This window comes from Miscanthus floridulus, chromosome 8 (genome assembly GCF_019320115.1).
Source record: "Miscanthus floridulus cultivar M001 chromosome 8, ASM1932011v1, whole genome shotgun sequence".
In the NCBI taxonomy this organism is placed as follows: Eukaryota; Viridiplantae; Streptophyta; class Magnoliopsida; order Poales; family Poaceae; genus Miscanthus; species Miscanthus floridulus.
In genome coordinates, this window is record NC_089587.1 from 104,633,094 (window position 1) to 104,659,677 (window position 26,584).

Consider the following 26,584-nt stretch of genomic DNA (forward strand, 5'->3'; position numbering starts at 1 on the left):
ATCACTGCTAGGGTTTGGGTTTCGGTGATGGAATAGAGGAGGGAGCGGAGGAGTCGAGCCAGATGAGGAGAGTAAGAGCGGTCAATACCGGTCAACACGGCCTCCACCTCTAATTCCAACGACAAGGGGCAACTGAGGTCATTTGCCACAACGGACCCCACTCGTCAGGACAACCAAACGGCGCAAATCAAACAGAAGGCGGACAGAATGACGTGAGAGAGAAGTTTTTCGAGCCTAAACACTGACGATAGATCAAACTTTTTAGAGACATAGACGATTAGACCATCTTTTTTAATAACATACAAGTAAAAGACTCTTAATTTGTCCTCAGTAGAAAATTGCTGGGCCGGAATGGGTTGGGAAAAAGAAGAGGCGGCCATTGATAGTTAATGAATTGGTCGATGATAACTATATAAAAATTCATGCATTATAATAAAAGAAACAAACAAAACTATTTAAAATTATAAGTATAAAATTATCGACAAAAAGCTAGGTAACCGCGTTAGTTCTGTAAATAAAGAGGTAAGCATACATGATACTCTATCCATTCTAAATTATAAGTTAATTTAACTTTTTTTATATATACATTTTGCTACGTATCTAGCAATTCGTTATATCTACTATTAAAATTAATATACCAAAAAAAATTGACTTATAATTTGGAACGGCGAGAGTACTAAATAGTAACCGAACTGAAGCACCCAAACTGTACACGATCATATTTATCAAGCAAACAGTGACTCAATACCAAAAGAAAGGAGGTATATAACAGACACTTTTTTTTCTTTTACTCAACACATAAATACTTATATAGTGTAATAAATAATGATAATAGATACAATATACTTATGAAGCACCTACGCAGCTTTCCCAGCAACCATATCTCGAGCTGAAACTGCCTCCTCCAGTTTGCTGGGCATACTATGCGATCACTTTGCGGGCGCAAGCATCCCATGTTCTTGCGATTTCTCGCAGTGACATGGGCTCAGCTAGACCCCGGAGCAATACACTGAACTTTGACTTAGCCTTCGTAGACAGGTCGTCTGAGTTACTGCTGCAACCACAGAGCACCACCGTGAGGTTTGTTTGCCGAAGCACCTAACATATATACAATAATATGCCACTACACGCACCATTGTTCATCAGGAAACTTGTCCAGGAGCACCGGGGAGCATTTTGGGTAGCTAGCAGGAACAAGCAACCTCAACGGCAAAATCGGACTCTGCCACGCATTCCAACATATGCAACAAAATGAGACAACCATACAAGCATGGACCCTTCAATCAAAAGTAGAAGGAAAAGAAACACAGCAAAGGTGTTTTGAGGCTGCCTCACCATCTGTGCTGAAGCAAACATGGATTTCAAGCTGGGGCTAACAGCAACAGCAGTGAATGTGCATCTAATGACTGTCCCTTCGCCCCCCTCAGATGTAATGAAGCACTCGGCATCATCCTCAGAGACATGGAGCTCTGTATCTATAAGCTGCTGGTTTATCTCCTGAATCTCCTCCATCAGAGCATGGTTTACCTACAAGGTAGCCAACAGTTTGGATAAGAGATAAACAATGTTTGCCCTTTTAAATCCAAATATGCAAGCCACGGACGACTATTTGTAAAACTAATGCTCTACATAGCTTATCAACAAAAAATTTAAAGAACCACACCTCAGCCCTTTGCCACTTGACACGTGAGGTTGCAGTTGATTGTAGCTCTGGAGTGCCAACACTATATGATTGCTTCAAGCTATCATTCACGCTTCCAGCCGATGACACATTAAGAGGCATAGCACTAGTGTCCCGCTTCATTTTCTTTGATGCACCACTCCCGTCATGAGTTATGAAGTTCCTGGCTTGCAAGCGGCACTTTGTCATAGCGACAAGATCTTCACCCACAGCAGCTCTAGAACCATTACCAGGCGCTGATCCAGCAATCCTGTCAATCATACTCACGACAGATCCAATATCGCTAACTGCAGCACTAAGGGACTCGCGCTGTGTTGTTCGCAACTGTATTGTAACACAAAATTTGAACATGAAACAGAATACCAAAATAGTGGAATAATAATATAGACCCGAATACCATCAAATAAAACTAATTTACTAAAGGATGCCAATGACTTCTTTGTATTATTACCATAAAAGGTTAACAGGCTATCAGAGAAACGTCTGGATTACAAAGTGAGATAACGTCTTATGCTGCTTACACAATTTCGGATAGGCAAAAAGAAGAGCCAGAAATAGAATGAAATCTGACTACTGTATTGACCATCATATCAAGAACTAGCTGATCAAAAAAATACATTGTACCAACTTTAATATGGTATCTCTAGAGGGCTTGCCAGGGGAAGGTGCCATATACCTACTCCTATAATAGCTGAACTTTTAGTCCACATTTTCTTTTATGCTAGTATGTTATGGAGATTTATAACCATATTAATCACGTTCAACAGAATGTTCCAAACAGAATTGATCAAGCAACTAATTGCCAAAAGAAAGTAAACATGAAGGTGGCAAGTTACTGACTGCTTTAAGCAAGCGATCGAGAGGCCTTTCTGCTGCTGATTTGGTTGGAACTTGAGTTGGTAGGTTAACCTGACTTCCATCAGCACTTGTGAATTCTGCAAGCAAGGGTGACGCTGATATACCTGGTGTGTTAACGGCTATAGATTGTGTCTGAGGTGCAAGGGATGTTTGCTGATGTCCAGCCTGCCCAGCACTAGTGAGCGAAGATAAGTTGGAGAGTGGTTTATCTGAATCCACTGGCATCGGTGATGGGGCAACAGGAGGGGATGGAGATGGGACAAATGGTGAGTTAGCTGAATGCAATGGTGTCCCGGTCTTCACTTGAGATTGCAACAGACTGTGCTGATCAACCTGAGGAGAATGGTGTGAAATTTGTGGGGACGATGCTTGGAGGTTTTGCGGAGAAGAAATTGGAAAGACACCACCCTGTTTTATCTGCTGATGATAATAGTTACGCTGGCTCAGCTGTTGATACATTCCAGATTTGATTGCAGCTCCTTGCCTAACCTTTAGCTCATTCACATCATTTCCAGAATGAAGCTGTGGAACCGGCATCTGCCCTTGCTGCTGTTGTTTCTGTAGTTGCTGTATTGGGAGCTGCTGTTGAAGCATTTGCTTTTGCTGTATCTGTTGCATCATCTGCTGACGCTGCTTCATTTGCTGACACTGCATCATCTGATGCTCCTGATGTTGCTGCTTTAGCTGCTGCAATGAATTCGCATTTGCTTGCATGGCATTGGTATTAGTCTGCATTGTACTCATTGCATTGTTGGATATCATGTTACTACTGGACTGCTGCTGTGCATTCGATGCACCCTGCATGGGACCAGTGCTTCCCTGTTGCAACGCAGTACCCATAGAACCATGCTGCACAGGATTAAAATTGTTTCCCTGAGCATTCTCCAGATTAGAACCAGCCTGCGGTGCATTTGTGACATTTTGCTGTGTTGTTGGAACACCAAAGTTTGTTGCTTGAGGCGCAGGTACGTGCTGAATGCCAGGTGCTCCAGAGCTCTGTACTCCTGTGTTCATACTTGGTAAACTTGCTTGAGGCATCTGATTAGTATGACTATCATGCTGCTGCAAACCTTGGGAAGTCTGATGTTGCTGTGAAATGTTAGAGCTAGGAGCTTGCCCACCAGATTGCTGAAATGTTTGCTGTCCAGGTGCCTGCACAGGCTTCCTTCTTTGTGAACTTAGGATACTGAGAATTTGCCTCTCGTAAACAGGGATTTTTTCCCTAAAAGCTGGCTGAATGCTGCTCTTGTTAACTTGCAGGAAATGCAATGTGCGCTCCAACATTAATTTAAAGCCCTTCATCTTTTCATACTGCTCTGCTGACATTTGAGCAGGCATGTGGTTGTCAATATGTTGTATCTTCATGGATATCTTATTGTACAAATCATTCAATTCCGCAAAGTATTGGTCCTTTAAACTCTTAATCTGTGCACAAATGAATGAAAAAACGATAAATTGGTTGCCGAGGTTACACGCTGATATACTTAAGGTAAAAAAAAGAATAGAACAAGGCTTTCCATTAAGTCACAAGTATGACACAAGATCGATTGGTTGCCATTACAAGCATAGAATCTGGCACAAAAAGGGAAACTATGAAGTCCACTGAAGGAATCATGTGTTCTCTAGATCAACCCAATTAACTTAAAGAAACCGACCGCCTAAAGAAAGAAGTAGCCTTCATACATCTAGACACCAACTGCTCCATAGTACATATGGAGTTATGGAAACAGTCACACAGATTCCCTAAAATACTAAGGTCTGCCAGAAGATAGCACATCTACATGCAATGCTAAATATCTTTGTTATATGGATTTCAATTCCAACTTTATCTTAAAAAAGAGTGAAAACAAGGAGGGTTGTTTGGCAAAAGAACAGACCAATAGAAAGCAGTAAAAGGAATTTCGGGGAAACAGAAAGTGGAAATCATATCTATAAAGGTGAAAGTAAGCTAAAAGTAATGCCAATGGGATTGTAGCATGCTTTACCATTTGATATAACTCCTCTTGCAAATCACCTGCGCCTGGATGACCAGTTTGAGCAGTGGAATCCACAGATGCTGCATAGAAAGCAAGGTTGTCAAAACTCAATCAGCACCAAGAACAAGCAATCAAGTAGCAACCTTGTACGGTATACAATGAGATGCAAATAGTGAGTGCAAAATTTCTGCACTTACTAGTGGAAAGAGTCAGACAGTGAATTAAAGGATAGAGTACAAAGAAATATTGCAGAGTAGCATTTGCAACAATACCAAACACAAATGAGAACACTGAAGAGTGAAGATCAACACAGAGGCACTGTACACTGTGGTATGTAACTGCATCAGAATTATGTATACATGATTGCCATTTCCAAAAAAATTTAGTCTAAACAATTAGAAGCTTGTTCTTCCAGCTCAAAAGGGTACCACAGAAGCTAAAAGGCAAGTTTTATAGGACGGCGATTAGACCTGCTATATTGTATGGTGCAGAATGTTGGCCTACAAAAAGACGACATGTTCAACAGATAAGTGTTGCGGAAATGCGTATGTTGCATTGGATTAGCGATCATACAAGAAGGGATCGAGTTCGGAACGATGATATACGTGATAGATTAGGGGTAGCACCAATTGAAGAAAAAGCTTGTCCAACACCGGTTGAGATGGTTTGGACATGTCCAACAGAGACCTCTAGAGGCACCGGTGCGTAGTGGAATCCTAAGCCAGGATAGTAACGTGAAGAGAGGCAGAGGAAGACCGAAGTTAACTTAGGTAGAGGCAATAAAAGGAGATTTGAAAGGATGGAATATACCCAAAGACTTAGCCTTAGATAGGAGTGCTTGGAAAACAGCTATTCATGTGCCTGAACCTTGATTGCTTCTGCTGGGTTTCAACTCTAGCCTACCCCAACTTGTTTGGGACTTAAAGGCTTTGTTGTTGTTGTTGTTGTTGTTGTTCTTCTTCTTCCAGCTTAAGTATTGCCTTCAGAGAATAATGTGGAAAACAGAAAATTATTACTTATCCTTAAGAGCATCTCCAGCAGTCCACCATTCTCATCTCCAATGAGAAAAGACAGCCATTTGGGGGATTTGGCTCGCTCCAGAAGATGCCTGTTCTAGCCCCCAATGAGAACATTTTTTCGCCCAGCCCCTCAAAATCCATCCCACAGCCCCTCAAAGATGAAGGAACCCTCCATCCCCCCAATACCTAAGATTGTTGACGGGTGAACAAACTGTCACACGTCCACCTCCGCTTGCTTGCGCCGCCATCAAGAAACCGAACTCAAGCCACACCCTCTGGCACTATGCGAATGGAGCAGCGAGCTCCGACAGCTGCAGATAGGGCACCGACCTCCTTGTCGCAGCTCCGTTTCTCCAGTCACCGCCGCTGCCGTGCGTGTGCCGCCAGTAAGTCATGTGAGATGCACACCATGCAAGATTTACAGGCACTGCTGGGGCACACGAGATACGTGGCACCGGAGAATGTTGTAGGTAGGGGCGACAGAGAAGGAAGAGGATCTGCTGGGTGGCAGGGGGGAGGCGTGGCGGTGGAGGGGAAGAGGTACACCGCGAAGGAGGGAGAAGACTGAGAGGGGAGAGGTGTGGCGGAGCGAAAGTGGTGCGCTGCAAGGAGAGGGGTGCAGCAGGTCAAGCATCCAGGTTGGGCCATACCCGCACGTAAGGGTGAATAGGAGAGAAAAAAAAACACTGACAGGTGGGTCTGTTTTGGCATAGGTGATATTGGGGGTGGATTTTTCTCTCTGCTTGAGCAGTAGCCCTCAAGCCCCCATAAAAAAATTAAAATAAAAAAAAACTGATAAGTGGGTCTGTTTTGGCATAGGAGATATTGGGGGGTGGATTTTTCTCACTCTGCTGGAGCAGTAGCCCTCAAGCCACCATAAAAAAGATTTCGGCTCCCCCCAATAACTTCCTTTTGGAGGTAGATTTTTCTCACTCCGCTGGAGATGCTATAAGATGGCTAAAACTGTAAGTGGAACCAGAAGTTTTCTTCGTATCTAGTTACAACAATGATAGTAACTTAGTAAGCATAACAAGGCCTCGGCTTCAAGAAAAAATGCACAAAAAGGCTTGCACAAGACTATGGGGAAACGTTAAGGGTACAATAATAGTAAAAGACTGCAAGGACCCTATATGAGGAACTTACTACTGGGTGCTTCTTGGAGGCCCCTCTGTGGCTGAACGTATTGCTTTTGTTGATCAATATTATTTTGTTGCAAGAGCATGCCAGCTGAAGTTTGGAGCCTTTGTTGCATTCCCAATTGTTGCTGCACTTGATTAGGCTGAGACTGGAACTGCGACATCATATGTTGCTGAGGTTGCTGAAGCTGGTTCTGCTGAGACTGAGGTTGCATCAAACCCATTGATGTCTGCTGAGCATGCTGTTGCTGCTGTGGTTGCTGAATTGGCTTTTGCTGCTGTAACATATGCATACGGACATTTGGCGCGGTTCCAAGAAGCTGCTGCTGCTGCTGCAGATTTTGCTGCTGCTGTTGATGTAGACTTGACATATTTCCCTGGTTCGCCAATTGTTGTGCCTGGTGCAAGGGCATAGATTGCTGGTTCATCATCTGCTGTGTTTGCTGCATATTCAAAAGATTATTTGACTGAACTGGTAGCCTTTGTTGCTGTTGCATCTCCACAGCACCACTCTGCTGATTCATTAACTGATTTTGCTGTAAATTTGACTGCTGCCCCATTAATTGTTGTGGCTGCTGTTGCAAAGGAATGTTGGGCTGTTGTATTGGCTGAGTTTGCTGCAGAGAAGGCTGCTGGTGCATGGACTGTGCATGTTGTTGCTGCCTCACTACAGATTGTGTAGGCTGCTGGAGTAATGATTGCACAGATTGTTGTACTGAATTCAATGGATTCTGTTGAATGCCACTCTGTGTAGCTGACTGCATCGCCATGGACTGAGTTTGTGGAATGGTGGTCTGCCCAGGCTGAAGGCCGGATGACATTTGCATCATGGGCTGCTGTGAAGATTGCATCTGTGTTGACTGCAACAAAGTTTGCTGCTGCTGAATGTGCGGTTGCATAAGTGAATTCTGCTGCAATTTCTGGTTCATCAACAATTTCTGCTGTTGATAAATTAACTGATTATGTGCTTGTTGTTGTTGTTGCTGCTGCTGCTGCCTACCTGCCATTTGTCTTTGTGCAGCATACATATCTTGTGGAGTACCTTGTGCTAAACCATTGTTCATGGTATTTTGTGGCATGCCAGACAGATTCTGCAGCGTCGATGTCTGGCTGACACTCGACAAGTTCTGACCAAGACTAGGAAGCGAACCTTGAACAGATGTAGAAGCATTTGGCTGCCGTGTCTGTTGCTGAGACATCAACGGGATAGCTGATGACTGTGCTGGATTACTACCTTGTGGAGGAAGGCCAGGTGCTGTTTTAGAAAATATATACCATATGAATGTTAAGGCAAGGAATGCTTACATTAAAATTGTAACAAGGATGCAGAAGCACTCAATGCAACATATTACACATAAAATTGACAGTGAGCTTCTGCATTTCTGAAGAGAAAAAAATAGGGAAGTATACTGCAAGCAATTAGGAACTGAGTAATTGATTCACAAAAGAAAAGTACAGTGGTATAATTATTTAGAATGCATGTGCATCACTTTGATGGATAAGTCTGGCTGGTCTGGTCTTTGTGGGGCTGCTGGCTGTTGCTGCCACAAGGACAGCATCTTAGCATCTAGGACAGCATCTTAGTATCTTAGACTAGCATCTTAGCATCTTAGACTCACATCTTGGCATATGCTTGGCTGGCTAGCAGCCTATAAATATGTATCCCCAACCCCTCAGGTTGGCATGGCATTGAGAAATAAACCAGAAAATTGCCCCAACTCCTAGTGTCATGCTCTCTCAATGAGAGTAAGAATTCTGCTACTACCAAGAGTAAGAATTCAGCGACTAACATCTGGTATCGGAGCCGTATTATCCTGTAGCATGAGCATCTCCTGCTCATCTTCTTTCCCAGCCTCGCAACAGCCCCAGCTAAGCAGCAGCAGCTCCGGCCGCTCCTGCTCACTCCTCTCCCTCTGCGCGTCTGAAGCAGCCCTCTCCCCACGCAGCAGCCCCCCGTAGCACGTCATGTCCGCAGGGCGGTCTCAGCGCTCGGTCGCCTCGAGCACGCGGCATCGGCAGGAGGCCGAACTTGCCGCGGCAGAGGAACGTGAGCGAGCGGCGGCAGAGACCGCTGCGGCGGCGGCAAAGGCGTCGAGGCTGGCAGCGGCGGAGCTGGCAGCAGCCAGAGCAGAGGCGGAAGCAGCGGCGTCGGCGGATGCAGCGCGTGCGGCGGCGGCAGAGGTCGAGGCCCTGCACGGCAGCATCAGCAGCTCCGTTTCTGCTGACGACAGCGCCAGCGCGGACCTCAGCTGCTGGGGAGGGAGGCAGGACGAGCACGGGCGGCGCAGTGGGCAGCCACGCACGCCCACGAGCGTGGCAACAGCCCAGACAGGCGCGGACACGCCGGCGGCGCTCCTGGAGGAGGCGCGCACGGCGGTGGTGCTCCTGGAGGAGGCGCGCACGGCAACGGTGGCAGACGGGACGATGGAGAGCGCGGCCTTCATAGGCAGCGTGGCTCTCTCTCCCCGGATCGGTACCGTGGTTACCACAGGCTCGAGGCTGTAGTCAGGAACGTCGACCCCGGCGGTGGGTGGCCTACCCTCACTAAGACCAACTACGTCGAATGGGTTGCGGTGATGAGGGTAAAGCTCCAGGTGCGGCACATGTGGGAGGCAGTCCAATACGGCGACGTCGACTACGACCTAGATCGACGAGCGCTGGATGCCCTCATCGCTGCAGTCCCGCCCGAGATGCAGTTCTCGCTTACCAACAAGCGGACTGCCAAGGAGGCTTGGGACGCCATCGCTGCGGCACGCATCGGCAGCGACCGCGTCCGCAAGTCCACACTGCAGGCACTTCGCAAGGATTGGGAGAACCTGGCCTTCAAGCCAGGTGAGGACGTTGATGACTTTGCTCTCCGTCTCAACACTCTGTTGCAGAAGATGGTGCGGTTCGGCGATGACACCTACGGCGAGGAGAGAGCTGTCGAAAAGCTCTTCCGCTGCGTCCTCGAGAAGTACAAGCGGATGGCTCGCTCAATCGAGTCCCTGCTCGATCTCTCCACGATGTCCCCGAGCCCTTCTGTCTTCTGGGATCTCTCAAGCAGACAGGGATGACGGCTGTCTTCTGGGAAGAGGCAATGGTGGCGGCCGTCTACATCCTCAACCGCTCACCTACCAAGGCGCTCGACGGCAGGACGCCGTACAAGGCTTGGCATGGGCGCAAGCCGGCGGTCTCCCACTTGCGGGTCTTCGGCTGCCTCACGTTTGCCAAGGAGATTGGCCACATCAGCAAGCTCGACGACAGGAGCACTTCGGGAGTGTTCATCGGCTACGCGGAGGGCTCGAAGGCCTACCGCATCCTTGACCCGAAGACAGAGCGTGTGCGCACGGCGCGCGACGTTGTGTTCGACAAAGGGCAAGGATGGGCGTGGGACAAGGCGGTGGACGACGGCTCGGCTCCGACGTACGATGACTTCACTATCGAGTACGTCCACTTCAAGGGAGCTGGAGGAGTAGGCAGCTCTTCTTCGGCGAGCGCGTCTACCCCAGTCCCCGAGCCTCCACCAACCCCGGCGCCTGCTACTCCGACAGCACCACGCTCTCCAGCCAGGACCTCGGCTGCGATGAGTCCTTCGCCGGCTCCACCATAGCCGGCACCGCCACGCACTCCAGCACCGACAGGCACCTCTCCGGGCACGTCTACTCCAACACCAGCTCGTGTCGAGCACGGCCCGGTTGAGATCGCTACTCCGCTCTCTCATGACGAGGAGCGCGTCGACGCGTACCACGACGGCGAGCCGTTGCGGTACCGTACGATGGAGAACCTTCTCGGCGACCAGCCGGTGCCGGGACCGGTGCCTCACGACCTGGAGGCGCAGTTGCACCTTGCGTGTGACGACGGCGAGCCTCGGTCGTTTGCAGAGGCCGAGAGACACGCGGCATGGCGCGCCGCGATGCAGTTGGAGATGGATGCGGTTGAGAAGAACCGCACCTGGGAGCTTGCTGACCTTCCTCGTGGTCACCGCGCGATCACCCTTAAGTGGGTGTACAAGCTGAAGAGGGATGAAGCCGGCGCCATCGTCAAGCACAAGGCTCGCTTGGTGGCACGAGGTTTCGTGCAACAGGAGGGGGTCGACTTCGACGAAGCCTTTGCTCCCGTGGCACGGATGGAGTCCGTGCGACTCCTCCTTGCGCTAGCTGCCCAGAAGGGCTGGCGTGTTCATCACATGGACATCAAGTCGGTGTTCCTTAACGGCGACTTGAAGGAGAAGGTCTACGTGCACCAGCCGCCGGGATTTGCGATCCTCAGCAAGGAGGGCAAGGTGCTCCGGCTGCGCAAGGCCCTCTATGGCTTGCGGCAGGCACCGAGGGTGTGGAATGCCAAGTTGGATTCCACGCTAAAAGGGATGGGCTTCGAGCAAAGCCCGCACGAGGCGGCCATCTACCGACGGGGCAGTGGAGGAAATGCTCTGCTGGTGGGTGTCTACGTCGATGACTTGGTGATCACCGACACCAAGGATGCGGAGGTGGCGGCATTCAAGGAAGAGATGAAGGCCACCTTCCAGATAAGTGACCTGGGGCCTCTCTCCTTCTACCTGGGAATCGAGGTGCACCAGGATGACTCCGGGATCACGCTTCGACAGACCGCCTATGCCAAGCGCGTCGTTGAGCTAGCTGGGCTCACCGACTGCAACCCAGCTCTCACTCCGATGGAGTAGAGGTTGAAGCTGAGCCGCGATAGCACGACGGAGGAGGTGGACGCTACGCAGTACCGACGTCTTGTGGGGAGCCTTCGCTACCTCGCCCACACACGATCGGACTTGGCATTCTCCGTTGGCTACGTTAGTCGGTTCATGCAGCGACCGACGACGGAGCACCATGATGGATAAGTCTCATGTGTGGCTGGTCTTTGTGGGGCTATGATGCTCACATGGTCATGGTCCTTGTGGCTGTTTTTCTGTTTTTAGGACAGCATCTTAGACTAGAGGACAGCATCTTAGAGGACAGCATCTTAGCTAGGACAGCATATTAGCATCTTAGACTAGCATCTTGGCATATGCTTGGCTGGCTAGCAGCCTATAAATATGTAACCCCAACCCCTTGGGTTGGCATGGCATTTGTGTGAGCTTGTGTGAGAAATAGACAAGAAAATTGCCCCAACTCCTAGTGTCATCCTCTCTCGATGAGAGTAAGAATTCTCCTACTACCAAGAGTGAGAATTCAGCGACTAACAAGTGGTATCAGAGCCGTATTATCCTGTAGCCTGAGCATCTCTTGCTCATCTTCTCTCCCAGCCCCACAACAGCCCCAGCTGTTGGCAGCAGCAGCTCCTCCGGCCGCTCCTGTTCACTCCTCTCCCAGCTCGTCTGAAGCAGCCCTCTCCCCACGCAGCAGCCCCCCGGTAGCGCGTCATGTCCGCAGGGCAGTCTCAGCGCTCGGTCGCCTCGAGCACGCGGCGTCGGCAGGAGGCCGAACTTGCCGCGGCAGAGGAACGCGAGCGAGCGGCGGCAGAGACCGCTGCGGCGGCGGCAAGGGCGTCGAGGCTAGCAGCGGCGGAGCTGGCAGCAGCCAGAGCGGAGGCGGAAGCAGCGGCGGCGGCGAATGCAGCGCGTGCGGCGGCGGCGGAGGTCGAGGCTCTGCGCGGCAGCATCGGCAGCTCCATTTCCGCTGACGACACCGCCGACGCGGACCTCGAGCTGCTAGAGAGGGAGGCAGCGCGAGCGCGGGCGGCGCAGTGGACAGCCGCGCACGTCCACGAGCGTGGCGGCAGCCCAGAGAGGCGCGGACGCGCTGGCGGCGCTCCTGGAGGAGGCGCGCACGGCGGTGGCGCTCCTGGGGCAGTCGCGCACGCCCACGAGCGCGGTGGCAGCCAAAACAGGCGCGGACGCGCCGGTGGCGCTCCTGGAGGAGGCGCGCACGGCGGCGGCGCTCCTGGAGGAGGCGCGCACGGCAACGGTGGCGGACGGGTCGATGGAGAGCGCGGCCTTCACAGGCAGCGTGGCTCTCTCTCCCCGGATCGGTACCGACGGGTCGATGGAGAGCGCGGCCTTCACAGGCAGCATGGCTCTCTCTCCCCGGATCGGTACCGTGGTTACCACGGGCTCCAGGTTGTTGTCAGGGACGTCGGTCCCGGCGGTGGGTGGCCTACCCTCACCAAGACCAACTACGTCGAGTGGGCTGCGGTGATGAGGGTAAAGCTCCAGGTGCGGCACATGTGGGAGGCAGTCCGGTACGGACGACGTCGACTACGACCTAGATCGACGGGCGCTGGATGCTCTCATCGCTGCAGTCCCGCCCGAGATGCAGTTCTCGCTTACCAGCAAGCGGACTGCCAAGGAGGCTTGGGACGCCATCGCTGCGGCACGCATCGGCAGCGACCGCGCCCGCAAGTCCACACTGCAGGCACTTCGCAAGGAGTGGGAGAACCTGGCTTTCAAGCCAGGTGAGGACGTTGATGACTTTGCTCTCCGTCTCAACACTCTGTTGCAGAAGATGGTGCAGTTCGGCGACGACACCTACGGCGAGGAGAGAGCTGTCGAAAAGCTCTTCCGCTGCGTCCCCGAGAAGTACAAGCAGATGGCTCGCTCGATCGAGTCGCTGCTGGATCTCTCCACGATGTCGATCGAGGAGGCGATAGGTCGCCTCAAGGTCGTCGATAGTGATGAGCCACAGTCCCTCTCAGGGCCCATCACCACTGGCGGGAAGCTCCTTCTCACTCGGGAGCAGTGGCTTGCCAGCCAGGGTGACCGGAGGAAGGGGGAGCCTTCTTCCGCGACAGGCGGCCGCAAGCGTGGCAAGCCACGCAAGGCGCGCAGAGACGCCCAGGCCGGGGCGCGAGGACGTGCCGAGGGTGATGCCCGCGGAGGCGCCCAGGGCGACGCCGCCGGCAGGCACAAGCCGGCACGAGACGACGCCTGCCGCAACTGCGGCCAGCTTGGCCATTGGGCCAAGGACTGTCGACAGCCACGACGCGGCCAGGCCCACGTCGCACAGGCGGAGGAGGAGCCGGCTCTGTTCATGGCACATGCCAGCATCGAGCTACCTCCAGCGGCACCGGCCGCAGCGGCTCTCCTCCACCTTGACGAGCCAAAAGCACACGCCCTCCTCGGCGACAGCTCCGGCAACGACAAGACTGACGGGTGGTGCCTCGACACCGGCGCCACCCATCACATGACCGGTCGACGGGAGTTCTTCACCGAGCTTGACTCTAGCGTCCGAGGCTCCGTCAAGTTTGGGGATGCCTCCGGCGTGGAGATCAAGGGCGTCGGCTCCATCATCTTCACCGCCGTGTCTGGTGAGCACAGGCTGCTCACCGGAGTCTACTACATCCCCGCGTTGAGGAACTCCATCATCAGCTTGGGACAGCTGGATGAGAACGGTTCGCGCGTGGTTGTTGAGGACGGAGTCATGAGGATTTGGGATCGTCGTCGTCGCCTTCTTGCCAAGGTATCCAGAAGCGCAAATCGACTCTACGTCCTTAACGTGCAGGTGGCACAACCCCTCTGTCTCGCTGCTCGTCGGGACGACGAGGCGTGGCAGTGGCACGAGCGTTTCGGGCACCTTCACTTTGAGGCCCTGAAGCGGCTCAGTGCCACGGAGATGGTGCGAGGCCTGCCGTGCCTCGACCATGTGGAGCAGCTCTGCTGACGTCTGCGTGTTGACGAAGCAGAGGCGACTCCCCTTTCCCCAGCAGGCGAGCTTTCGAGCCAAGGAGAGGCTCGAGCTCGTGCACGGGGACTTGTGTGGCCCGGTGACACCGGCCACACCGGGAGGACGACGCTACTTCCTGCTGCTCGTCGACGACGTCTCCCGCTACATGTGGGTGATGGTCCTCGGCAGCAAGGGAGAGGCTGCGGACGCCATCAGACGCGCGCAGGCTTCTGCGGAGGCGGAGTGCGGCCGCAAGCTGCGCGTGCTGCGCACCGACAACGGCGGCGAATTCACGGCGGCTGAATTCAGCGTCGTACTGCGCTGACGAGGGCATTCAGCGCCACTACTCCGCGCCGTACAGCCCGCAGCAGAACGGCGTCGTCGAGCGGCGCAACCAGACGGTTGTGGGGATGGCTCGGGCCCTCCTCAAGCAGAGGGGGATGCCGGCTGTCTTCTGGGGAGAGGCGGTGGTGACGGCCGTCTACATCCTCAACCGCTCGCCTACCAAGGCGCTCGACGGCAGGACGCCGTACGAGGCTTGGCATGGGCGCAAGCCGGCGGTCTCCCACTTGCGGGTCTTCGGCTGCCTCGCGTTCGCCAAGGAGCTTGGCCACATCAGCAAGCTCGATGACAGGAGCACTCCGGGAGTGTTCATCGGCTACGCGGAGGGCTCGAAGGCCTACCGCATCCTCGACCCGAAGACACAGCGTGTGCGCACGGCGCGCGACGTTGTGTTCGACGAAGGGCGAGGATGGGTGTGGGACAAGGCGGTGGACGATGGCTCAGCTCCGACTTACGACGACTTCACTGTCGAGTACGTCCACTTCGAGGGAGCTGGGGGAGTAGGCAGCTCTTCTTCGGCGAGCGCGTCTACCCCAGTCCCCGAGCCTCCACCGACCCCGGCGCCTGCTACTCCAACAGCTCCACGCTCTCCAGCCAGGACCTCGGCTGCGATGAGTTCTTCGCCGGCTTCACCACAGCCGGCAACGCCACGCACTCCAGCACCGACAGGCACCTCTCCGGGCACGTCTACTCCAACACCAGCTCGTGTCGAGCACAGCCCGGTTGAGCTCGCTACTCCGCTCTCTCACGACGAGGAGCGCATCGACGCGTACCACGATGGCGAGCCGTTGCGGTACCGTACGATGGAGAACCTTCTCGGCGACCAGTTGGTGCCGGGACTGGTGCCTCATGACCTGGAGGACCTGGAGGCGCAGTTGCACCTTGCGTGTGACGACGGCGAGCCTCGGTCGTTCGCAGAGGCCGAGAGACACGCGGCATGGCGCGCCGCGATGCAGTTGGAGATGGATGCGGTTGAGAAGAACCGCACCTGGGAGCTTGCTGACCTTCCTCGTGGTCATCGCGCGATCACCCTTAAGTGGGTGTACAAGCTGAAGAGGGATGAAGCCGGTGCCATCGTCAAGCACAAGGCTCGCTTGGTGGCACGAGGTTTCGTGCAGCAGGAGGGGGTCGACTTCGACGACGCCTTTGCTCCCGTGGCACGGATGGAGTCCGTGCGACTCCTCCTTGCGCTAGCTGCCCAGGAGGGCTGGCGTGTTCATCACATGGACGTCAAGTCGGCGTTCCTTAACGGCGACTTGAAGGAGGAGGTCTACGTGCACCAGCCGCCGGGATTTGCGATCCCCGGCAAGGAGGGCAAGGTGCTCCGCCTGCGCAAGGCCCTCTATGGCTTGCGGCAAGCACCGAGGGCGTGGAATGCCAAGCTGGATTCCACGCTAAAGGGGATGGGCTTCGAGCAAAGCCCGCACGAGGCGGCCATCTACCGACGGGGCAATGGAGGTAATGCCCTGCTGGTGGGTGTCTACGTCGACGACTTGGTGATCACCGGCACCAAGGATGCGGAGGTGGCGGCATTCAAGGAAGAGATGAAGGCCACCTTCCAGATGAGTGACCTGGGGCCTCTCTCCTTCTACCTGGGAATCGAGGTACACCAGGATGACTCTGGGATCACTGCTTCGACAGACCGCCTACGCCAAGCGCGTCGTTGAGCTAGCTGGGCTCACCGACTGCAACCCAGCTCTCACTCCGATGGAGGAGAGGCTGAAGCTGAGCCGCGACAGCACGACGGAGGAGGTGGACGCTACGCAGTACCGGCGTCTTGTGGGGAGCCTTCGCTACCTCGCCCACACACGGCCGGACTTGGCATTCTCCGTCGGCTACGTTAGTCGGTTCATGCAGCGACCGACGACGGAGCACCAGCAGGCTGTGAAGAGGATCATCCGCTACGTTGCGGGGACTCTCGACCACGGCCTCTACTACCCGAGGTGCCCTGGGGCGGCACACTTCGTCGGGTACAGCGACAGCGACCACGCCGGCGACATCGACACCAGCAAGAGCACGAGCGGGATCCTCTTCTTCCTCGGCAAGTGCCTCGTTAGCTGGCAGTCGGTCAAGCAGCAGGTGGTGGCCCTGTCCAGCTGCGAGGCCGAGTACATAGCGGCCTCCACCGCTTCGACTCAGGCGCTCTGGCTCGCTCGACTGCTTGGTGATCTCCTTGGCAGAGACACTAGAGCGGTGGAGCTCAGGGTGGACAGCAAGTCCGCTCTGGCCCTGGCAAAGAACCCCGTGTTCCACGAACGCAGCAAGCAGATCTGGGTGAGGTACCACTTCATCCGAGGCTGTTTGGAGGAAGGGAGCATCAAGGCGAGCTACATCAACACCAAGGACCAGCTTGCGGACCTGCTCACCAAGCCCCTTGGGAGGATCAAGTTCCTTGAGCTCTGCTCCAGGATCGGGATGGTTCAACTCTCCCACAAGACGACGCACAAGACTTAGGGGGAGAATGATGAATAAGTCTCATGTGTGGCTGGTCTTTGTGGGGCTATGATGCTCACATGGTCATGGTCCTTGTGGCTGTTTTTCTGTTTTTAGGACAGCATCTTAGACTAGAGGACAGCATCTTAGAGGACAGCATCTTAGACTAGAGGACAGCATCTTAGCTAGGACAGCATATTAGCATCTTAGACTAGCATCTTGGCATATGCTTGGCTGGCTAGCAGCCTATAAATATGTAACCCCAACCCCTTGGGTTGGCATGGCATTTGTGTGAGCTTGTGTGAGAAATAGACAAGAAAATTGCCCCAACTCCTAGTGTCATCCTCTCTCGATGAGAGTAAGAATTCTCCTACTACCAAGAGTGAGAATTCAGCGACTAACACACCAGCAGGCTGTGAAGAAGATCATCCGCTACGTTGCGGGGACTCTCGATCACAGACTCTACTACCCTAGGTGCCCTGGGGCGGCACACTTCGTCGGATACAGCGACAGCGACCACGCCGGCGACATCGACACCAGCAAGAGCACGAGAAGGATCCTCTTCTTCCTCGGCAAGTGTCTCGTTAGCTGGTAGTCGGTCAAGCAGTAGGTGGTGGCCCTGTCCAGCTACGAGGCCGAGTACATAGCGGCCTCCACCGCTTCGACTCAGACGCTCTGGCTCGCTCGACTGCTCGGTGATCTCCTCGGCAGAGACACTAGAGTGGTGGAGCTCAGGGTGGACAGCAAGTCCGCCCTGGCCCTGGCAAAGAACCCCGTGTTCCATAAACGCAGCAAGCACATCCGGGTGAGGTACCACTTCATCCGAGGCTGTTTGGAGGAAGGGAGCATCAAGGCATGCTACATCAACACCAAGGACCAGCTTGCGGACCTGCTCACCAAGCCCCTTGGGAGGATGAAGTTCCTTGAGTTTTGCTCCAGGACGAGGATGGTTTAACTTTCCCACAGGACAACGCACAAGACTTAGGGGGAGAATGATAGAATAAGTCTCATGTGTGGGCTGGTCTTTGTGGGGCTGTGCTGGTCACATGGTCCTTGTAGCTGCATGGTCTGTTTTTAGGACAGCATCTTAGCATCTAGGACAGCATCTTAGAGGACAACATATTAGCATCTTAAACTAGCATCTTGACATATGCTTGACTGGCTAGCAGCCTATAAATATATATCCCTAACCCCTCAGGTTGACATGGCATTTGGAAATAAACCAGAAAATTGGCCCAACTCCTAGTGTCATCCTCTCTCGATGAGAGTAAGAATTCTGCTACTACCAAGAGAAAGAATTCAGCGACTAACACTATCGGGGCCCATCACCACTGGCGGGAAGCTCCTCACTCGGGAGCAGTGAGATGCCTGCCAAGGTGACTGGAAGAAGGGGGAGCCTTCTTCCGCGACTGGCAGCCGCAAGCGTGACAAGCCGCGCAAGGCGCGTAGAGACGCCCAAGCCGGGGCGCGAGGACGTGCCGAGGGTGATGCCCGCAGAGGCGCCCAGGGCGGCGCCGCCGGCACGCACAAGCCGACACGAGACGACGCCTGCCGCAACTGCGGCCAGCTTGGCCATTGGGCCAAGGACTGTCGACAGCCACGACGCGGCCAAGCCCACGTCGCACAGGTGGAGGAGCCGACTCTGTTCATGGCACATGCAAGCATCGAGCTACCTCCAGCGGCACCGGCCGCAGCGGCTCTCCTCCACCTTGACGAGCCAAAAGCACGCGCCCTCCTCGGCGACGGCTCCGGCAACGACAAGACTGACGGGTGGTGCCTCGACACTGGCGCCACCCATCACATGACCGGTCGACGGGAGTTCTTCACCGAGCTTGACTCTAGCGTCCGAGGCTCCGTCAAGTTTGGGGATGCCTCCGGCGTGGAGATCAAGGGCATCAGCTCCGTCATCTTCACCGCCGTGTCTGGTGAGCACAGGCTGCTCACCGGAGTCTACTACATCCCCGCGTTGAGGAACTCCATCATCAGCTTGGGACAGCTGGATGAGAACGGTTCGCGCGTGGTGGTTGAGGATGGAGTCATGAGGATTTGGGATCGCCATCGCCGCCTTCTTGCCAAGATATCCAGAAGCGCAAATCGACTCTACGTCCTTAACGTGCAGGTGGCACAACCCCTCTGTCTCGCTGCTCGTCAGGATAACGAGGCGTGGCAATGGCACGAACGCTTCGGGCACCTTCACTTCGAGGCCCTGAAGCGGCTCAGTGCCACGGAAATGGTGCGAGGCCTGCCGTGCCTCGACCATGTGGAGCAGCTCTGCGACGTCTATGTATTGACGAAGCAGAAGCGACTCCCCTTTCCCCCGCGGGCGAGCTTTCGAGCCAAGGAGAGGCTCGAGCTTGTGCACGGGGACTTGTGTGGCCCGGTGACATCGGCCACACCGGGAGGACGACGCTACTTCCTGCTGCTCGTCGACGACCTCTCCCGCTACATGTGGGTGATGGTCCTCGGCAGCAAGGGAGAGGCTGCGGATGCCATCAGGTGCTCGCAGGCTGCTGCGGGCGAATTCACGGCGGCTGAATTCGCGTCGTACTGCGCTGATGAGGGCATTCAGCGCCACTACTCCGCGCCGTACAGCCCACAGCAGAACGGCGTCATCGAGCGGCGCAACCAGACGGTTGTGGAGATGGCTCGGGCCCTTCTCAAGCAGAGGGGGATGCCGGCTGTCTTCTGGGGAGAGGCGGTGGTGTCGGCCGTCTACATCCTCAACCGCTCACCTACCAAGGCGCTCGATGGCAGGACGCCGTACGAGGCTTGGCATGGGCGCAAGCCGGCGGTCTCCCACTTGCAGGTCTTCGGCTGCCTCGCGTTTGCCAAAAAGCTTGGCCACATCAGCAAGCTCGACGACAGGAGCACTCCGGGAGTGTTCATCGGCTACGAGGAGGGCTCGAAGGCCTACCGCATCCTCGACCCGAAGACACAGCGTGTGCACACGGCGCGCGACGTTGTGTTCGACGAAGGGCAAGGATGGGCGTGGGACAAGGCGGTAGACGACGGCTCGGCTCCGACGTACGATGACTTCACTGTCGAGTATGTCCACTTCGAGGGAGCTGAGGGAGTAGGCAGCTCTTCTTCGGCGAGCGCGTCTACCCCAGTCCCCGAGCCTCCTGCGACCCCGGCGCCTGTTACTCCGACAGCACCACGCTCTTCAGCCAGGACCTCGGCTATGATGAGTCCTTCGCTGGCTCCACCACAGCCGGCACCGCCACGCACTCCAGCACCGACAGGCACCTCTCCGAGCACGTCTACTCCAACACCAGCTCGTGTCGAGCACAGCCCGGTTGAGCTCGCTACTCCGCTCTCACGACGAGGAGCGCATCGACGCGTACCACGACGGCGAGCCGTTGCGGTACCGTACGATGGAGAACCTTCTCGGCGACCAGCCGGTGCCGGGACCGGTGCCTCACGACCTGGAGGCGCAGTTGCACCTTGCGTGTGACGACGGCGAGCCTCGGTCATTTGCAGAGGCCGAGAGACACGCGGCATGGCGCGCCGCGATGCAGTTGGAGATGGATGCAGTCGAGAAGAACCGCACCTAGGAGCTTGCTGACCTTCCTCGTGGTCACCGCGCGATTATCCTTAAGTGGGTGTACAAGCTGAAGAGGGATGAAGCCGGCGCCATCGTCAAGCACAAGGCTCGCTTGATGGCACGAGGTTTCGTGCAGCAGGAGGGGGTCGACTTCGACGACGCCTTTGCTCCCGTGGCACGGATGGAGTCCATGCAACTCCTCCTTGCGCTAGCTGCCCAGGAGGGCTGGCGTGTTCATCACATGGACGTCAAGTCGGCGTTCCTTAACGGCGACTTGAAGGAGGTCTACGTGCACCAGCCGCCGGGATTTGCGATCCCCGGCAAAGAGGGCAAGGTGCTCCGCCTGCGCAAGGCCCTCTATGGCTTGCGACAGGCACCGAGGGCGTGGAATGCCAAGTTGGATTCCACGCTAAAGGGGATGGGCTTCGAGCAAAGCCCGCATGAGGCGGCCGTCTACCAACGGGGCAGTGGAGAAAATGCTCTGCTGGTGGGTGTCTACGTCGACGACTTGGTGATCACCGGCACCAAAGATGCGGAGGTGGCGGCATTCAAAGAAGAGATGAAGGCCACCTTCCAGATGAGTGACCTGGGGCCTCTCTCCTTCTACCTGGGAATCGAGGTGCACCAGAATGACTCCAGGATCACGCTTCGACAAACCGCCTACGCCAAGCGCGTCGTTGAGCTAGCTGGGCTCACCGACCGCAACCCAGCTCTCACTCCGATGGAGAGGGTTGAAGCTGAGCCGCGACAGCATGACGGAGAAGGTGTACGCTACGCAGTACCGACGTCTTGTGGGGAGCCTTCGCTACCTCGCCCACACACGGCCGGACTTGGCATTATCCGTCGGCTACGTTAGTCAGTTCATGCAGCGACCGACGACGGAGCACCAACAGGCTGTGAAGAGGATCATCCTCTACGTTGCGGGGACTCGATCACGGCCTCTACTACCCTAGGTGCCCTGGGGCGGCACACTTCGTCGGGTACAGCGACAGCGACCACGCCGGCGACATCGACACCAGCAAGAGAACGAGTGGGATCCTTTTCTTCCTCGGCAAGTGCCTCGTTAGCTGGCAATCGGTCAAGCAGGTGGTGGCCCTGTCCAGCTGCGAGGCCGAATACATAGCGGCCTCCACCGCTTCGACTCAAGCGCTCTGGCTCGCTCGACTGCTTGGTAATCTCCTCGGCAGAGACACTAGAGCGGTGGAGCTCAGGGTGGACAGCAAGTCCGCTCTGGCACTGGCAAAGAACCCCGTTTTCCATGAACGCAGCAAGCACATCTGGGTGAGGTACCATTTCATCCGAGGCTGTTTGGAGGAAGGGAGCATCAAGGCGAGCTACATCAACAAAGGACCAGCTTGCGTACCTGCTCACCAAGCCCCTTGGGAGGATCAAGTTCCTTGAGTTCTGCTCGAGGACCGGGATGATTCAACTTTCCCACAAGACGGCACACAAGACTTAGAGGGAGAATAATGGATAAATCTGGCTGGTCTGGTCTTTGTGGGGCTGCTGGCTGTTGCTGTCACAAGGACAACATCTTAGCATCTAGGACAGCATCTTAGAGGACAGCGTCTTAGAGGACAGCATCTTAGACTAGCATCTTGGCATATGCTTGGCTGGCTAGCAGCCTATAAATATGTATCCCCAACCCCTCAGGTTGGTATGGCATTGAGAAATAAACCAGAAAATTGCCCCAACTCCTAGTGTCATCCTCTCTCGATGAGAGTAAGAATTCTGCTACTACCAAGAGTAAGAATTCAGCGACTAACACACTTTACACCCCAACAATTAATAAGCATTCCCTCTGTTCCAAAATGTATAGTGTTTTAGTTTTGTGCTTTTGTCCTAAAATTTCTGTAACTTTGATCAAGTTTATATAAAAAATATATTAACATATACAATCTATATTACAAAGAAAATGCACTATGGAGACATATCTCATGGTGGATTAAATGGATTTTTGATGTTGTAGATGTTGGTGCATTTTTCTATTTTGACTTACGATAAAGCTAAAACAACCTACGTTTTGGGGCGGAAGAATAACATCTAAGGCCCTTTACGGTAAAAAAATATCTAAGGCCCTGGATTCAAAGTATTTTCTGAGAATTGGAAAACTATTATGGTTCTGCAAAAAAAAACTTTGGTTTTGGAAAGCTATTGGGCGTTTGGATGCAACAAACCTTCTAGTTTTCAAAGACATGGTATTGTTAAAATTTTAGTCTTTTTGAACTATGAGATACTCCACTCAAGACCTTTGCTAAAATTGTAGTCTTTGGAAGTTTTAGATACTCCACTCCACTCATAACCTCTGTAAACGACAGTTTTGCACACTTTTATCTTATAAAACTACAGTTACTTCATACCATAGTTTTTCTAAAACTACGGCATCCAAACAGGCACTATATTATGATAGCCAATAAACTTTAGCAATAACAAATTTGCCCTTTAAAACAATAAAGCGACAAAAAAATAGTAAGATGCAAATATGAACATATTAGGAAGCAAGTGAAAATAAAAAGCATGCATTCCACCAGTGAGAAGTGAACTCTCTTAATGTGGAAAACTTAACTATGCCCTGAATATCTTGCCTGCATTCTTTTTTTTTTTTTGAGAAGCAAATACATTGATAGCACAAAAAAAAAGGTGTGATGTTGCATTTGATGTGTATGGTACCTGGACCAGGAGGGTTCTGATTTGGAATCACTTGAGCATTTCCAGGGTTCTGTTGGGTCTTTGTCTGACTTTCCATGGACAGCATTCTTAGAGAAATCTTCCGCAAATAATCAGACTGAGTGATACAAAACAAAAGGATTTAAGTTGTGGTTTTTGCATTAATACAATTTACATGTGCAAGTTGCATGGGCCCATGATATTTTGATACCACGCCTCCTAAATATGATTAGCAGAGTATCCATGCATTGCCCCATCATGTATTTTACCATGATAAAAAGATCTATAAGCATCTAAAATTTACCTAAAAGCCTTTAAGATTGTCATAGATCAAATGTCCATATCATTGACCCACCCCATGACTAAACATTCTGACTCTGTACGGGAGCGTACTAGAGTTAGGTTAAATGTACCTGGTTGGTGGCTGCAGTATAGATTTTCTCTTCAAATCGCACGGCAATTTTGTGAAGCTCAGTCAGTCCTTCTGGTATTGATACTGGCAGGTGCTTCTTCAGAGTCTCCATTCTATACATATATAATGCAAGAAGTGATATATTGAGAGATACACTGATAAATGTGTTTGATTACCATTTAATTAGTCCAGTAAACCAGAAGCCCCAGTACATGTACAAAAATAATAGTTCACTAGTGGAAACAGTGGGCATGGAATTTGTGGACCGCTAATGCACATACATATTTTTGAACCGAACGAACAACTAGGGTAAAAATGGACACATTCAAGTGGCAACTAGGGTAAAATTTAAGTGCTGGCAAGGGTAAAATGGACACATTCCATTGGCAGGCATATACATGAGTTAATAATTAGTTGGCAGAAAAAGACTCGGGTCATACCGCATAACCAATGCTAAAAGGTCCTACACAAGATGAGGGTCTAGGAAGAATATGGTTTTACCCTTTCTTATTTTGCAAGGAGGTTGACAAATTGGAGAAAGTCAGCAGCCTACCGCTACGCCATGCCTACCCTCCACTAGGGGATAGAGAAGTGTTTGGAAAGAAAAAAAAAAACAATCACATTATGAGTTGTCGCATTCTACACCCATACTCAAACTCAAATGTTGCGATATGCAGTTGCATATGTTTCTATGTGTGTTTATTGTGCAGAGATGGCTTTATAAAGATTTTTTTTTTTGAATCTTATAGCAAGCAAACAGGTAGTCAAGTAGTTTCTACTGATAATTTGGATGATTAAATTTGGTTTAAATAAAGATATATAATCTTAGAAAGTATGATGTATTGGATTGGATGGCATTAATGCGACTGTATGGATCCATATGTCACGAACAAACACGACTGTATGGATCATATGTCACGAACAAACACGACTGTATGGATCATATGTCACGAACAAACGAGTAGGTGATTCGTGGGTAAACAAACAAGAGAAAGGTAGACGAATTGTTAGGTCCAAGTGTGAATTGTTAGGTCCAAGTGCAAGGATGGTTCAGCAGGTCTAAGTGCATGTATGCATCAGCAAACCCTACCCAGCAAGCATGATACTGTCTATCTAATCTAAATAAAGAGGGAAGCAGGTGTACACGGATCGAATCGATCGAATCGTAAAAGAAGCCACATGGATCCGCCACGGCGGAAGGAAAAGATTGCAGTTGCTTGACAATTCCCATTAGGGGGAGGAGGGAGGGAAGGAAGATGGAGAGGACGTACATCTTATTGACGATCCTGTGGCGCGCCTCGGGCTGAAGCTGGGTGCGCCAGTCGCTTCCGGCGGGGGCAGCCGCGTTAGGGTCGACGCCGCCGGCAGCAGCGACGGCGGCAGGGTCGGCGCCCTGCGTGGGGCGCCAGTTGGCGGCGCCGTCCATGGTTTTCCGCCCTAGGGACTTGGGCGCCTCTCTTGCTCTTTCTGATTTGTTTGCTGGCTTCGATCGATCTGCTGGGCGACGACGGAGGGAGCACTTTCCCCCAGCTCCCCTCTGATAAGCAGGAGGGGAGCAACCGAGGTAGCGGCGACGACGAAATCGATTGTAGCGAGGAGGGGCAGGGGAGGAGGAGCGACCAAGAAGGAATTGAGGAAAGCCAACACGTCACGACTCACGAATCACTGAATCAGGATACTGGATTTATCTATAAAAAAAAAAGAATCAGGATGCTGGATGCGCCATCTTCTCCCTTTATGTGGGCGTCTCGTCGATTCGCCCCGTTCCTTTGAGTTTGTTTTCGTTGCTTTGAGTTTGTTTTCGGTTGAGTTTGTTTGGCTGATAATAATCGAGAGAAAAATATTGTCCGTTAACTAAAAAATACGAATTATATGTCAAATAAGTCTAAACACGATTAAAGTGAGCAAGTCAAGGCTCATGGGCCCCAATATTAGCCTTATAATAGTTCTACGGCTATATCTATACATATATTATATATATTTTTTCTCTAATTATTTTTACATATTTTATTAGTTTTGTCCTAAATTAAATATTTGTATTTGTATCTATGACCACCAATTCAAATATATATATATATATGGTTCATAACACAATATTGATATTTTTAGGGCAAGTTTGGATGCCAAAATTTTTGGCAAAACGTTATTGTAGTGTTTTCGTTGTTATTTGACAATTAGTGTCCAATTATAGTCTAATTAGGCTTAAAAGATTCGTCTCGTGAATTTCATCTAAACTGTGTAATTAGTTTTATTTTTTATTTATATTTAATGATTCGTGCATGCGTCCAAAGATTCGATGTGACGCGGAATCTTGAAAAAATTGTCGTTTTGGAGGAGAACTAAACAGGCCCTTAGATTCACTATTGAAAAGGATCTAGCACGCGGGTGACTAGGTCTGTTAAAACAAAACTCAATCGCGGCGGTCAGTAACAAGTGCGGCACTACTGCACTTTTACGCGACGAGCAAAACTGCGGTGGTGTCGTGTATCAGAGTACCTCGAAGGCACAATTCAAAAACTACCTAATAAAACTTAGGTCGAGTAAATTACTAATGCTTTTGTAGTAGTGTTGAACATATTTCACCACTTGAATGAGGTTACAAGCTTATGCGCAAATAGATTGGAAGCAAACCTTGGAATCACCAACAAACAAGTAGAGCACAACACAAATAGTAAGAATACAAGAGACTAGGTGTTTATCTCATGGTTCAGCTTGTCACTAAGGCTTGCCTACCTCCGCGATGCTAAAGAAGGCGCCAAACGACATACTACCCCAGGGTGACGATTGGGAATAGAAACAATTGCCAAAAAAACAACACATACTAAGATTCTCAACTTGTGGCATAATTAGTCTACGCCCTGTTTTTCAGCAGTACTTTTCAGCGAAGGAATAGTATTTTTCTCACAACAAATCAGCATAAACAG

The 26,584-nt window shown here is 52.3% G+C and overlaps 1 protein-coding gene across 2 annotated transcripts; it reads right to left on the bottom strand.

Annotated features, from left to right (window-relative positions):
- Positions 1-683: 683 nt before the first annotated feature.
- On the bottom strand, positions 684-25,307 carry LOC136477116 (mediator of RNA polymerase II transcription subunit 15a-like). Of its 2 annotated transcripts, none has more exons than XM_066475147.1 (10): positions 24,932-25,307; positions 23,662-23,773; positions 23,252-23,366; positions 6,678-7,925; positions 4,525-4,595; positions 2,522-3,964; positions 1,664-2,005; positions 1,336-1,527; positions 1,134-1,222; positions 684-1,054 (listed from the first exon to the last, which is right to left on the bottom strand). In XM_066475147.1, the coding sequence occupies exons 1-10, from the start codon at positions 25,084-25,086 to the stop codon at positions 922-924; spliced, it is 3,900 nt and encodes a 1,299-aa protein (XP_066331244.1). In that variant the 5' UTR covers positions 25,087-25,307; the 3' UTR covers positions 684-921. The 2 variants fall into 2 exon arrangements, with proteins under 2 accessions (XP_066331244.1, XP_066331243.1); XM_066475146.1 differs by having other exon boundaries at positions 684-1,051; positions 24,932-25,298.
- Positions 25,308-26,584: the final 1,277 nt, after the last annotated feature.